The sequence below is a fragment of the Stomoxys calcitrans genome, chromosome 4, assembly GCF_963082655.1.
Source record: "Stomoxys calcitrans chromosome 4, idStoCalc2.1, whole genome shotgun sequence".
Lineage (NCBI taxonomy): Eukaryota > Metazoa > Arthropoda > Insecta > Diptera > Muscidae > Stomoxys > Stomoxys calcitrans.
This window is the reverse complement of record NC_081555.1, coordinates 8,654,419-8,669,800: the sequence shown is the minus strand read 5'-3', so window position 1 is coordinate 8,669,800 and position 15,382 is coordinate 8,654,419. Positions and strand designations below refer to the sequence as shown.

The 15,382-nt window shown below is 36.2% G+C and overlaps 1 protein-coding gene across 2 annotated transcripts in view; it reads right to left on the bottom strand.

The window, feature by feature from the left end:
- Positions 1 to 3,156: 3,156 nt before the first annotated feature.
- Positions 3,157 to 15,382, bottom strand: part of LOC106081202 (homeobox protein cut) — a 130,080-nt gene continuing 117,854 nt past the window's right edge. For both annotated transcript variants that reach the window (XM_013243006.2, XM_013243007.2), the window contains exons 6-7: positions 8,082 to 8,424; positions 3,157 to 8,009 (exon numbers count right to left, since the gene is read on the bottom strand). In XM_013243006.2, the coding sequence (XP_013098460.2) occupies positions 5,114 to 8,009; positions 8,082 to 8,424 (3,239 nt within the window). In that variant the 3' untranslated portion in view covers positions 3,157 to 5,113. The remainder of the gene's footprint in view (positions 8,010 to 8,081; positions 8,425 to 15,382) is intronic.

Below are 15,382 nucleotides of genomic sequence, written 5' to 3'. Positions count from 1 at the left end.
AGTAGGGTTGTATGATTCATTCCAAGGCGGATTTAAAAAGGTGGTCTCACGCGAGCAGCTGTTTACAGCCGGCCAGGTTTGACAGTATTAAGATGTCAGATTTTTGTTGGTATTCTCTTTGTTGTTATCTTCTTTCACGCATATTCTCTGCTCATGTACGCACACAAATTTGTTTGCGCGTGTTGGCAAAACTTCGATCAGCTAGATGGCAAGATGGCGAATTGCACCACATGATTTGTGGTTGTTGTAGAAATGAGACCACCTTTAATTGTTTCGCCATGAGTTCATTCCTTGATTTAGCGAATGACCTATTACGATTGGTTTTAGTGTTTGCGACGTTAATTGAAGGGCTAAATTTTTCATATTAAGAAAATTACCTGTTGCGTCTAATGGTAATGAAACATCCTTGAACCACGACCTATTAGGTAGTTTTTAGATGGGCACCTCCTGGTGTGGTAGATTTAAATGACCGAATTTTATTGAGTTATTTACATTTTTAAAACTTTTGTGGTCTCACACGAACAGCTGCTAACAGCCGGCCAGGTTTGACGGTATTTAGTGTCAGATTTTTCTGTTCCGCATATTCTCTGCTCATGAATACACACAGGCACACAAACTTCTTTGGGCGTATTGGCAAAACGCTAATGAGCTGGATGACGGATTGTACTATATGATTTGTGGTTGTTGTACAAATGGGATCACCTTTAATTGTTTCGCCATGACTCTTCGGTTTAATTTTGATCTTCTGTGTTTATTTTTATCAACCGATGCGAACAATTTTTCCAACACTGCACAGTCAGTTGCTATTATTGAATGGTTGGGTTCAAACAGCTTTTGCGCAAATAGTTCGTAAATGCATAATACAAACGAATAATTGAGGGAATCACAACAGCCACATTAGACACGAAAAGGGCAGAGCGAAAAATGTAAATTTCTAGAGGAAAATACACAACAACACCAGCACAGCATATTCAAGAAAGAGAGAGGAAACGCTGAAGTGAGACCAACTTCCAAGTAGTACGAGAACTGACAGAGAAAAAAAATAGAGAACACTACAACCACTACAAGAGAAAATTCAACACAGACTTAACATTCCGAAATGTTAAGTCTGTGTTGAATTGAAACACCAAAGAAGACAAAGACAACACAAAGCTACAAAAATCAACCTATTACGTCTAAAAGTGGAGTTATATAAAGCTTGAGTTACATACCACGCGCAGCACTCATGCGTACTTGAGCAATCGAATGCGCGCACAAGCATTCGTTTGTTTGAGGTACATACCATGCGCCTTTTGCTGCTTACGAATTTCTAAAAATCGGCTTATTTATATGTCATTTCCAAAGTTAATTTTAATGGAAATTGGCAATAATGTGGTTAAATATGATTTTAGTAAAAGAATTTTTTTAGTTTAAGGACTGCAAAACAATTTTTGAACAGTAAACATATTCAAATCATATGTTTTGCGCGCTGAAACGTGTTTAAAGTTGAGAGTTGGTTAACTTATACCGTCAGATGCGTACGGGCATTTGTTGTGTAACTCACACAACACAAACTAACCTATTTTTTTCTGACATGCACGCGTAAGTACGCATAAGTGCTGAGCGAGGTATTTAAATTCACCTTCAATCGCATGGCAGCCGGTTGTACGTACCGGATTGACCAGATGAAGTCCTTCATTGGCAAGGGCTGCCGCCTCAGTGTACAACACACTGCTATAACAACGCATGCGCGTTGTGTAACTCACATAATTAGTTTTGTATGGTGTGAGTTACACAGCAAACGCACTTACGCATGTGATGGAATAAAATCCCAGAAAAGCAACGCGGAAAAGTTGAACAGTTTTTTAACTTTGACGCCGCCTCAAAACACTACTTCAGGTATGGATATAAGAATGACGCTCGAGTTCGATAGTAAAATTTAAAATTGTTAAACTTTTAGGCGTTGCTTTTATGGGATTTTTTGTAGAGTTGCATTTTGAATGCGCGCGCATAGTATGGAACTCCATCTTTATTCCGTGAGATGCGTACTTGCGCTTGTTGTGTAACTTATACAACACAAACTAACCTATTTTAATTTTTTCTGACATGCACGCGTAAGAGCGACAGGTATGTAAATCCACATTAAGATGCAGGTGGTAGGTAGAAAAAGTTTAACTAGTTAGTTTTGTAGTGTGTGAGTTACACAAAAAACGCACGTACGCATCTGATCGAATAAAATCCCACAACGCGGAAAAGTTGAACAGTTTTTAACTTTGACGCCGCCTCAAAACACTAGTTCAGGTATGGAAATAAGAATGACGCTCGAGTTCGATCGTAAAATTTAAAAATTTTTAAACTTTTGGGCGTTGCTTTTATGGGTTTCGTTTGCAGAGTTGCTTTTTTAATGGGTTTTTAATGCGCCCTGAAATGCGTTCAATGCTGAGAGTTGATTAACTTATTCCGTCAGATGCGTACGTGCGTTTTTTTGTGCAACTCACACAATACAAACCTAACTAGTTTAACTTTTTTTAACCAACTCTTAACTTTAAACGGGTTGCAGGGCACCAAGGCGCCCAGGTAGCCGAATTGGTAGGGTGCTTGGATTACCAGTACAGGGGTCGTAGGTTCGATTCCAGCCAGAAGCCTTGGCCTGTCGCTACTGTGGTATGGTTTGTAAAGGACTGCCACTCTTGACTAATCTCACCAGGGCACCAAGCATATGATTTGGATTTGTTTACTGTTCAAAAATTGTTTTGCAGTCTGTAAATTAGGGAAATTCTTTTTATCAAAATCATGCTAAACCACATTATTGAACATTTCCATTGAAGTTAACGTTGAAATTACATAAATAAGCTGATTTTTAGAAATTCGCATGGCATGTAATCAACACAAAGAACGCATGCGCCCATATTTGATTGCTTAAGTACGCAGCATTTTGATATCAATCACATGTAATCTTTAAACGTTGCACAGTTGATTAGGCGTTGCTAAAAAAAAACAAGTTTTAAAAATAATATTGAAAACCTACATACATATGTATGTATATTAGCCTATAAAAATTAAGAGACTTGCAAATAATGTAAAGAAAGTAAAATGCATAAAATCAGTGTCGAAACCATTTTGCCTTTTTGAATTTGTTTTGTTTTGCGTTGAAATAAAAAATGCTTTTTTTGGTAATTTACTTTTTTGAAATATTTTTCTTGATTTTATTAATTTTTAATTAATTTTAATTTTTATAATTATTACGTACGCGTTAAGATTTCATGTGTTTGAGAGAGAGAGAATGTGTGAATGTGTGTGTGTGTGTGAAAGTGTAAATGTGAGAGAGTTTGTGTGAATGTTAAAAGGGCCAGGGAGAAGGTGTATAATTTTTTGATAATTTTTGGTTTACTTGTTTTTGGGTCAAAGGATTTTTTTTTTGTTTTTGAGAGGAAGGGGCCAGGGTGGGGCTTATTTGATAAGTTATGAGATATTATTTTTAATAATATTTTTAATTTTGTTTTTGTTTTTCTTGTTATTATATTTTTGTTGTTTGTTTCGATAACTATAATAAACTAAATAACTTGGTTTTGTTGATTTTTATCGATATTTTTTGTTCTTTATATAAGTCCAAAAAAAAAAAAACTACTAGACCTTAGCAGAGGCCATGGCTTTTTTCCATTTTTTTTTTTAATTTTTTTTATTTAAATTTATTTATAAAAATTTATTGCGAGGACTAAGGTTCCTCTGCTATTCATTTATTTCTTCAAAATTTTCGCGTTTCGTGTCTTTAAAATTGTGGTAAAATAAAAACTGATTTGGTTTTGTTTTTTTCTTTTTTTGTGATAATTATTTTCATGTTTTTCGTTTTTATTTCAAAAAAATAATAATGATAAAATTATAAACTAATAAAACTAAGTTTTAACTAAAGCATATAAAATAGAAATGCAAATTGTTGGTTGTTGGTTTCGTTTGTTTTTTGTTTTTTTTTTTTTTTTTGAGATGCATAAGAAAACGAATTTTTGTTATGCCATATTATTTTAAATATATGTATTTTATTTTGACTTATTATCAACAGAACAGATAAACATTAAATTTGTTGGTTTTTACTTTCCGATAGTAATAAAAATTTTGGTGACAATAATAATAATAATAATAATTATAATATTAACTTGTTTAAACTTATAAGCTACAACTAATATATACATTTGGAGCTTAGCCTAAAATATTTTGTGTTTGTGTGGGCGTTTTTGTTTTATTTTGTTTTTTTTTTTTTTCGTTTATAAATAAGTAGGAAAACTTAGGATTTGTTTTGTGTTTTGTTTTTATGCGTTTAGGTTTAAATTTTTGGAAAACTTATTGGGTTTTGTTTTATTAGAATAAACGATATGCTAAAAGGGCTTTTATTTTTTGATGTTTTTTCTTTTAAGTTTTTATCTTAAAGTGATTTTTGTTGTTGTTTTTTTTCATTATTATTAAAGAAGAAATTTAAACTATTATCATCTACATATGTTATTGTTTTATAATTTATTTTTATTTTATCATATGGTTCATTTTAGTTTTTTGTTTATTTCATATATTTTATATATTTTCTTTATTGTGTTTTTGTTTTTTAAAAAAAAAGAGATTCTTTTTTTTTTTATAAATTTATGTTTGCTTGTTTAACTACCCTTTTTTAGTAATTTTTTTTTTTATTTTTATTTTTTTATTATAAAAAAATCATCGATAGTTCTTTTGAGATCAAAAAGGAAGTTAAATCAGATTTTGAATTGGTTTGCATGTCTGCGTGTGTGGTTTTCTTCTATATATACAACTATTAAATTATATTTACATTTAAATATATATGAACTGAAACTCCTCAAAACTTATAATTTACAGTCTTTATTTATGAACTAAAAACTAAAAACCTAAAGGCAATAAAAGAAAACTTAAAAACGAAAATTCTTAGAAATCAAATCATAATACTCATTTGTTCAAATCTGTTAATCAAGAGTTGCCAGCTGATGCCTTACGACTACTATTTACACGGTGTGGCAACCCTATGCAAACTTAATCACAACAAAAAATAAAACTTGTAAAGAAAACAGTTAAATCAAAAAAGACAACATTTCCGAACATTGCACTTTCTCTGCCTTGTTTTGCGGTCTATTATTTCTTAATAATTCCACGCTGTGGCTGGCATGATGGCTGGCGCCACTCCCTCATCCTCGTTGCTCAGACGATTGACCCTCACCATTCTCAGTTTGTCCTCGGCACTCATCATAGCCGACGCTTCATCATTTGCTGGTTTGTCGTTATCACTTTCGCAGTCTTCTTTTTCTTGTTTGATCAACACCTCGGGCTCCATGACCAGATGATGTGGGGCATCCGCATCGGCATCCTCACTGTCGTTGTGCGACGATGACTTGGCCTGGTTCTCCTCCTCGTGGTGGGTTGAGGACTCATCGTTGCCCTCCTGCATAACACAAACGCCATTGATAATGCGCTCGCTTTCGGTGGCTGAGGGAACGGCAGGGTTAACCCATTGTGGTGCGGCAGGTTTGCGTCTGTTCAAGCGCATGCTATTCAAAAAGTGTTGGGCATTTAGACTGCTCAGCGCCTTAAACTCTCCCCCTTTGTCTTCGCCATCCAAAGAGTCATTTTCGTTCTCACTGAGATGGCCATCATCCAAATCATCGTCAAAGTCATCGGTTCTCTCACGCTTCAGCGAACTCATTGACAAGTCCAAACCGGCCATTTGTTCTTGGAATTTTTGATTTAAGGCTCTCAATTCGGCTTCATTGGGTACACCGGCACCTCCGGCATTGGGCATGCCAGCCAGGCTGCGGCCCAATAGAGCAGCCGCCGCAAAATAGGGTGGATATGGCAAGGGATTATTGCCTCCCAGACCCATGCGTTCCTTTTGCAGCTCTAGTAATCTCTGTTGCAACAAGATGCGGAATTGGACGGGATCGAAAGGAGTGGAATTGGTGTTTTCACGTGTGGGTATATTCGTTTCCTGGCCCGGAGGACCATGAGGCACTTGTTGTTTTAAACGCATGCGATGATTGTGGAACCAGTTGGTGATGGTGCGAGTGGCCAAGTTCAGTTCATTGGCCAGGAATTCTATGGTGCCCACATTGGGATAGGGATCCAAAGCAAATGCCAATCGCAAAGCCTCTTTTTGCTCTTCTGAGAACAGCACCCTCTGCTTCTTATTCGGGGGAGCTCCGGCACTTCCCACCGAACCAGGACCAGGACTGCTGGTGTAAAAATCATTGGTATCATTGCTGGAAGTATCTGAGCTGTTGTCCTGTTGATTGGGTCCTGTGGAACGTCGGCGTTTGGAGGCCTCTCTTCTCTCATTCTTTAACGCCTGCAAACGGTCCACATTGTTGGCGTCGGAAAGCCACAACTGCATGCGAATGAAAGGCTCTCGACCCTTAATGGACAACATATGCCAGGGCTTGGGCTTGCTCAGCAACTCCGACACGGAACCCTGAGACAAACCCAAAACAGCTTCGCCGAAAATCTTCTGACCAATATTGTTGGTCAATAAAGCCTCCTTGATTTTGGTGGTGATAACCTGAGTGTCCAAATCTTGAGTGAGGGCTGCCATCTCATAAACGGTGGGTGACATGTGCTGGTGCATGTTGCGCATGGCATTTCCTTGGTGGGGCGAATGGATGGGCATCATCATTGGCTGTTTCTTCTCGGAAGAGGGACCACCGGCAGGTGTGCTGGCGCCCGAAGTGGGATTAGAGTTGGCGGCAGGCAAAGGAATGGCATGTTGTGGAGGCAAGCCAGGCGAAGTCAATAGCATGCTCTGATGATGTTGTTGGGCAGCTTGAGCGGCCTGGGCGGCTTGAGCGGCAGCTGCAGCTTGTGCGGCCTGCACTGCTGCCTGAGCAGCAGCGGCCTGCTGGCTCTGTTGAACTGCGGCAGCCTGCTGCTGTTGTTGATGCTGCTGCATGGCAGCGGACATAACAGCGGCTGCCTGCATCTGTTGCATAATGTGAGCTGGTTCCTGCAATTTCAATTCACTCATCATCTTTTGCATGGGCAGGGATGGTGGCATTTTGCCCACCAAGCCCGGAGGCATTTGTGGGGCTCCTGCATAGTTGCCTGTTCTCATTAGCTTTTCAGGAGCTATTTTGTATTGGGAAGCTACCAATTTGTGTACGGCATTGTCGTCTTCCAAAAACATTTTCATGCGTATGAATGGTTCTCGACCCTTCTGGGTGAGCATGTGCCAGGGCTTGGGACGGGCCAAGAGGTCCGATACGGATCCCTGGGATAGGCCCAAAACAGATTCTCCAAACAGGCGCTGCGAAATGGAATACTGAGATAAGGCCTCCTTGACACGGCGCACAATGTCTTCGGTATTGAGATTGTTAAACATATCGAATTGTTGTTGGGTGATGGGTGGCAAGACGGCTTTGGTGGGGCGCTGTTGTGGTGTATGATGTGGTGGTACCGGAGGCTGGGTAATCAGGGAATTGGTGATGGAAGCCATTCTTTGCAAGGGGCTGGCGGTGGCACCGAACTCATCGGTGGGAGTCATAGCAGGCGGGAGTATAGAGTTGCTGAGAGGACTGGGAGCAGCCGAATTGGTGTTGGTGGTGGAAGCATTGCTGGAAAGTGCTGGAGCTGGAGTCTTGTTGCCCTGTTCGTTCTTAACCATACCGGGATACAGTCTATCAACATCTGAGGCAGAATTTTCTTTGGCATTGGGGGTAGTCTGACCGCCGGCAGCGTTGCTGAGTGAGTTCTGTGAGGATCCATCAAAGGAGTGACGTTGTCCATTGAGTTTGGAGTCTTTCAGGCCTTCCTCTTTGCCCAGTGTCAAGTCCTGGGCCCCATTCAACATTTGCTGTTGCAGAGCCATGAGACTAGAGAAATTGGCAAAGTTGGGCGGCTGAGAGTGTTGCTGCTGCTGTTGTTGCTGTTGCAATTTGGACATCTCTCGTTCAAAGGCCATGCGCATATTTTCATCGGCCGCTAGGCCAGGAAAGGCATTGGCACCCATGCCGGCCGGTAGGCCGCCGCTGAAAAAGGGAGAAAGCAAGAAACTATTTTTAATGTAAGCACATCATTGTTCCAAGGAAGAAGGGAGTGAAGGAGCATCGGGAGGGGATACTTACCCTGGGAATGCTTCTCGTGGAGCTCTAGCCATTATCTCTTGGTAAAGGCGAGCCATTTTTTCGGGATTAACCTCATCGGGGCGCATATGACCGGAGCCAGACATTGAGTTGTCCATCTGTGATTTCATGTGATCCTTGTAGAAGGGTGAGGAACAAGGTTGATGAGGTGATTTGGAATCCTCAGCGCTGTGGGAATCTTCGGGAATGCCCGAACGTTGTTGCTGTTGCAAAACTGAAGGCCCTGAACCCTTCATCAGTGATGAGGCTTCATTCAAAATGTGAGCAATGCGATCATCAGACATGGAATCGTCACGACCAGCACCATAAGGCGGCAAGCCAGAATCTAAAAAAGAGAAAAGATACAGAAAGGGTGAGTCTTAATTGTCTAATCGTAAATTTCCCATTAACGCTTGTAAAAGCAAACCACAGAACTACACTCATGAGATGAGTCCAGAAAAGGCAGGAGGAGATATAAAATCAATCATGTTGTAAAATTAAGCACACAAGAGTAGAAGAAACGAAATCCTAAAATTCAACCGACATTATTAAACGCAAATTCAAATTACCCTTTAAAATTGCACTTTTATGATCGATAGTTTGAAAGGCCATGGCAGATGAAGGAGCAGGCAGACAGATAAAATAACATTGGGCAGGAAGGAGAATTCATCAATGCGCCTTTGGTGTTTGATTTTATGACAATTTATTGATGTATGGAATGACTGTTGCATGGTTTGATCACATTCAGGAATTGCTTAAAGATTTAAAGCTTTGTATGACCTTTGGGCATTAAGCCATAAAACTTAACGATCTCTCTTAAGCAAGATAGCAGAAAAGGGGTGGGGAAGAATTTAAGCATAATATGGCCTTAAATTGTTAATCATAAAATTGGCTTGCGATTGCAAGCCTCCTACAAAAGGGGTTAAAGAAGGTGGGGATTTGTATGAACCAAGCTAGATGCTGGAGGAGGTTATCAAAAGTTTCTAATCCCAAATGAAGTTTTGTTATGAAAAACAAAAAGGAATCGAAAAATAACCTGGTGTTACCAGAGATTTGCTATTGATTCCTTTGGCAATATGAGTAGCATCCCTTTCCCAAACGGAATAGCAAACAGTTATTGAATTGAAAGCTCTTCCTATTTGGTTACTCTAGTCCCACATAAGAGATATTGTAACATAATCAAACAATTCAACCGTTATATGCCATTTGTCATTCATGTGTTGATTTCCGTTTCCTATGGTCTGGTGTGCTATGCAACAAGAATGACGATGACGGCAACGATACTTGACAACATCACATGCTGGCAATGGAACTAAAGGCAAATGGCAAACGGTGAACAATGTTGCTGGTTGTTGGGCTGCTACAAGGACCAAGCCAACGGTGTAAGCTCTATGGATCGGTTGGTATAGCCAACACAAGGACGGATGTTAAACAGTCTTTTATGTTGGCTAAGTGTTTGCTCCTTTGGGAATCGATTATCCTTGCAATTGTAAAACAATTTTCACAATATTCAATGAAAGGACTATGCGCTCAGAAAAGTAGAAAGAGGTAAAATGAAAAAGACAGCACAGATATCAGCGAACAATTTTGAGGATTACACCAGAGTTGCAAAGAAAACGATGAAAAGGTAAGACTAAAAAACGGATTAAATAACCTTTTGGCCTTAATCTGCTAGACTAACATGAAATTGCATTGCTAAATCGAGATAGAATTGAGCTTGACGCCCTCCAAGTAGAAAATACTACTACTCGTACATAGTGTAAAAACCACTAATACGCTTTTGAGGGCAAAATCTAAAGAATGTTTAAAAAACAAATCATAAATCAAAGAATTGGAATTTCTAAAAGCATTCAGTGCTTGCACATGTGAACAAAGATGGCCATTGGTAGGGCGGCCATTGGAGGTTTCATTTTCGTTTTTATTTTTTATTTTTGGAGTACCCCCCTTGAAATGATGCAATAATTGACGTGAACATAGCTGGTCTTCAATGAATGTGTTTTTGTTCTCTATTTTCAATACACACCATCATCAACAAGGTCATTCAATCTGTGCTTGTTTTTTTTTTTATTTATTTCAATTCGCTTACTCTCTATTGAAGGTTTCTGCTTGCACAATTTGGATTTGTTTAAGGTTGGGGGTTTTTTCGAATAAGTTTTTTTCCATTTTGGCGTTTTTTATGAGCTCTTATGGATAAAATAAAAAAATTCAAAAAAAAATCCTATGAATGGTGCAAAACATATCCTATGAATTGCTGTTTAACCATGCAGGAATAATGGAAAAAACAAAATTGAATTAGCGTTTAATATTGTGTTATGCTGTGTTGGGGAAAAATAACAAACATAGCCAAACCATGGGGCAAAAAACTGCAAAATAAATAAATGACGGGAAATCGTTTGAAGTTTAATTAATTTAAATCTAACACTCAACAGAGAAAACATAACAGAGATGGGATATTTTGAGAGGAAGTCAGCAATATGGGCATAAGCAAAGGGTAAATTTTAGAAATTGAAATAATTTAATGAAAAAATTTAGATTTTTGCAAGCAATAAGAAGAGTATTTCTTATCTTTGTCAGAACACAAAAAAAGTCAAACAACAACACACAACAAAGATAACAGTATTGAAGCAGAGTTGATTCGGTCCATTTCGTGAGCATTTATCTACATTTGCAATTAAAATTGTGCGAAATTTATCCCGATGCAGCGACATGTCGCTTCTAATTTGCTCATAGAACTCAGTACCACTTGTACGGAATGTGTTCGCCTGATCTCCGACACCATTTTTTATAGTGCGTTTTGAAAGTCGAAGTCAGTAATAGGCTTAAGAAACAAAAAAAGTTTTTTTTTGTGTAAAATATTACCTAGTAAAAATATTACCTATGCTTCAATAAAAAAATATTATTTTTCTTAAAAAAATATTTTTTAAAAAATTCGTCACATTTTATATATATAAATCAAATCTTATAGCAACATATGAACATGTTTGAAGGTAAAATCTATATTCAAAAATTAAAAGTTTATGCCAAGCTATGGAATAAAAATTTTTTATTAAAAAAAAAGCATACTTTTAGGACAAATTTTTCTACAACTTATGTTATTAATATATTTTTTTATATATATGACGCTGATTTTTATTTGTGCTAAAATATAGAATATTTGAAAAGCAATTGTATTTTTCAAGACAAATTGCCTTATTTGCCTTATTGCCTTAACTATTCACTCTATTGTGTAGCAAACACTCTAAATTTAAAATCTTTTTCGAAAGGAAAAGTTTGTATAAGAAATCTTCAGGGCTTTCTACAAGACGATTTTCAAATAAATTTACTTTTTTTATCCTTATGGTAAACCATATTTTTATCATTAGGTCTCATTTAAAGGTAGTGTATATTTTTAGGATTTTTTTTAATAAAATAATATACCCAGAGAAATAAGTCCGCAGATATCAGCAATCATTGTCCGCTGATATTAAATTAAAAATGTTAAACTTTTGAATGAACGCATGTAAAATTTTTGAACTTCTAAACAACAATAGAGACAATTGCTTTATACTTATTAAAAATTCTGCCAATTTTAGGTGCTTTTTTTGTTTAAACTTATACTTATCATAGTAGTATCAAAAATTACCAAATTGTAGAAAATTGGAAAAAAATTACGTTATATGCTTGTAAAATTTAAAGATTAGATGGGATACACAACTTTTTCAAATATTTATATATATATATTGAGCTTTTTTGAACTTTTTACAATTTGAAAACAGCAGAAAATGTTTGGTGTTTTAGCAAAATTGTCCCATTTTTAGCAAACTTTCTGCTGTTACGGCAGCCATTCTTGCTGTTTTTACTAACAAAATTCTCTGACAATTTGTAGAATTGTCTTACAATTGTAAGACCTCCAACAGATTTTTATGTTATAGGCTGGTGAAGAAACATTTTTCAATTTTTTAAGCCTTTAACTAATTATTGGTCACTATTGTATACCACAACTTTTTTCAACAATCCCATGGCAGCCGGTTGCATTTACCGGATTGACCCGATTACGTCCTTCATCACATCACATGTACACCACATTACTGCAACAACAACAACTTTTTTAAGTGAATATATCATATTTTTCTATCTATTGCAGATTTAATATGATTTTATATCTTAAAGAGTTTTTTTGATTAATTTTTTTAAATCGAAAAGAGATCAAAGAGTTTTGCCTTCTATTGTTTACAAACGCTCAAAGCGTTTTAAGCTTCACTAACTCCTAAAAGCATGCTTCATTGTTTGCTGATTTCAAATTCAAAACACATGGCAATTGATTGACAAGAGGCCTTACTCATTACACGTTTTGCATATTCAAGTACTAAACTCCTCTCAAACTCACCCTACCACAAAAGATTCCCTCCCAATTATTCAATTACAAAAAAACCGCCAATTATAAATATTTCAAATAGAAGAAATGGAATATAAAGGGAAATTATGCTATCCATACAAATGATTGCCAATGCAACATGCAGGTGATGGTAATGTTGGCGATGGTGGTGTTGAATTGAGGAGCATATCTATCAATTTATGTTAAAATATGCATTTCTTTTGCATTGCGAAATGGTGAAATTGCATCAAATGAAATAAATTCTAATTAAAATGCCTATCAAAGCAAGAACTCCCAACAATTTCCAAAGACCTAAGGCGGGCAAGAAGTAAAGTAAGGAAAGGCAAGACAAGGTAAGACAGCAGCTACCCCAAGTGCAAGAGCCATTATAAGAATGACGACTGCTGCTGTTGATGATGAAGAGGATTTCTGGAGGCCTTAAAATATATGTACACATACCTAATAACACTTCAAAATGCAATAAATTATCTATGGAAAGCAAGGCAAAAGACAAATTTGAATTGGAAATCCAAGGTAACATAAAGGCATAACACCAACCCACCAAAAAGGGGGGTTTGTTTCCTATGTTGAAGACAAGTACAAGACAGGTTCAATTAAAAAAATATTACCCTTGTCAATAGAAAAAAAGTAAAGAACTTTAAAAGCAATTTTGCATTAGAAAATAAAAAAAATATGTATATATATGATTTTTTTTCTTCTATTTTTCAAAAAAATATTTTTATGACTTTAGTTTATATGTTTTCTGGTTTTTTATTTTTGATTTTCAGTGATCCATGTGATTTTTTCAGTAGTTTTCAGTTTTTAAAAAACAATCAATCGTAGGCCTATAAATTTTAAATGTTTAATCCCTTTTTTCGTTGATGATGGGTGGTAGTGGTGGCAAATGCGACAGCACAGCAGCATTGGCATTAACAATAGCTGTGTTTTTTAGTTGTTTTTTATATGTTCCACTTAATTAAGTTCATATTTTTATTATAGACTCGTGTTGAATGAACACCGATGCCATAGAGCACTCAAAAGAGCGGAGCAAAGAACTCAAATGTATTGAATAAATAATAAAATAAATAAAAATTTTATAAATGTGACAACACATACCAAATGATTTTAGCACACCTACACTTTCTTTTAAAGACTCAATGAAAAATTTTAATGGTTTTTCGGATATTTTTACTGATACTGTTTCCCCGTTTCTCCGCCTCCATTGCCACTAAAGTTGTTGTTGCTGAATTGAATTGGTTTCTTTTTTCGCTGTTGTATTTGTTTTAGGCAACGCAATCCAAAAACAAAAATGAAAAACCAATGATATGGTATGAAAATAAATCTTCTGATAGGATAGTATAAAAAAAACACAATATGTTCCAACCAAGATTTTTACATGCCACCGTGCTGGTGGTGGGGCCAGCAGGGGGAGTAAGAATGTGTCATAGTGGTCTCGACTGGTCGGTTGGACGACCGGCCGCCGCCTGATGCGTGTGCTTTGCCTATGTATTTTAGGTGACAATTTTCGATTTTTCATTTCAATGATGTGTAGATGATAGCGAAATTCTTAAAGAACCAACCAACAAACGACCAACAACAACAGCAATAGCAACAAAAACGAAATGCTAATTTATGGTTTTTAGTGTTTTTTTTGTTCGAAAATACCCCGTAACATTAAAAGACAAAACTAAAATACATGACAAGCAGGTCAAATGTGATGTGTTGTTTTCAAATTGTTGATACTAAAAATAAGTTCAACACAATAAACCACCAATAAAACACACAAAAAAACGAAACGAAATCCGCTTTAGAACAACCCACCACAAATAGGAAACAATTTCCGTTTTTTCCGTTTTTCATAAAATGTTGGAAAACTCATTGATGCCTAACATCTTTAGACGTCAATCTAAAACCCTTTCACCTCTGGCAGCGAGTTAGACCCGTTTTTTCTTCCCTCCAAACCATTGGGGTTCTTAATTCGTTTTGCTAGGCTGAATTTATTGTTTTATGTAAAAAACAAAACTTCAAAGGTTTATTTGTTTTGTGCCTATTGATTTTTTTGTCGTACTGCTGTTAAGCTTGAAGGCAGTTGTTTCAAACCACACCATTGTTTGATGAGAAACAAACGAAAAGTTTTATTGCTACCTAAAAGTAGGCAATAATATTTTCTAAACTTGTTGAGAGAGCCAGAAGAGTGCAAAACAACAAAAATGGCAAACAGCCATAGAGTTTACAGTTAATAAATATTTGTGCAAAAGTTGAGGGAAACAACACTTGCTTTATAGGATACAATGCATAATGCAGCATTCAGTAGAAAAATGCAAGAGAAAAAATTACGGATTTTTTTCTGAGTAACAAAAATATAGTGATTTCAAAAGAATGAAATTTTCAAAAAAATATGGCAAACCATGGTATTCACTTGTTGTACTGCTATTCAAAGGCTTCAAAAAATTAATTAAAAAAGATTTAATTCTTAAATCTACTTAAATTTTTTTGGTATTATTTTTTAACAAAATGAACAATTTTATAAATCTTCCAACCCCTAAAGGTATGTATCATGCCCAAAAAAATATACAACACCTAAAATTATACTTCCTTTTTTCTTCTTAAAATAATATGTATTTAAAGCTTATTAAAGCACGTTTTCTTTAATATCCTATCTGGGCATCTACCAATTAGCTCATTTTTCTTTTACTAATTGTCACTTTTCCCTTTATATTAAATTGTCACCCCAAAATTATGCAACACATGTTGTTAGAGTGTTGTGTACAGTTAATCTTGCTATCAAAAGTTATGTTTGACTTTTACTTTTTAACAATGAAGGAAAAATAAAACCAAACTGCCCATATATTTCTTTTTTTCCACAACAAAACCCGCATTATTTTTTACCCTTTGATAGAGCCCAACTACAAACTCTGCAAACCTTCTGTGCCCTTTGCTTACTTTAGAA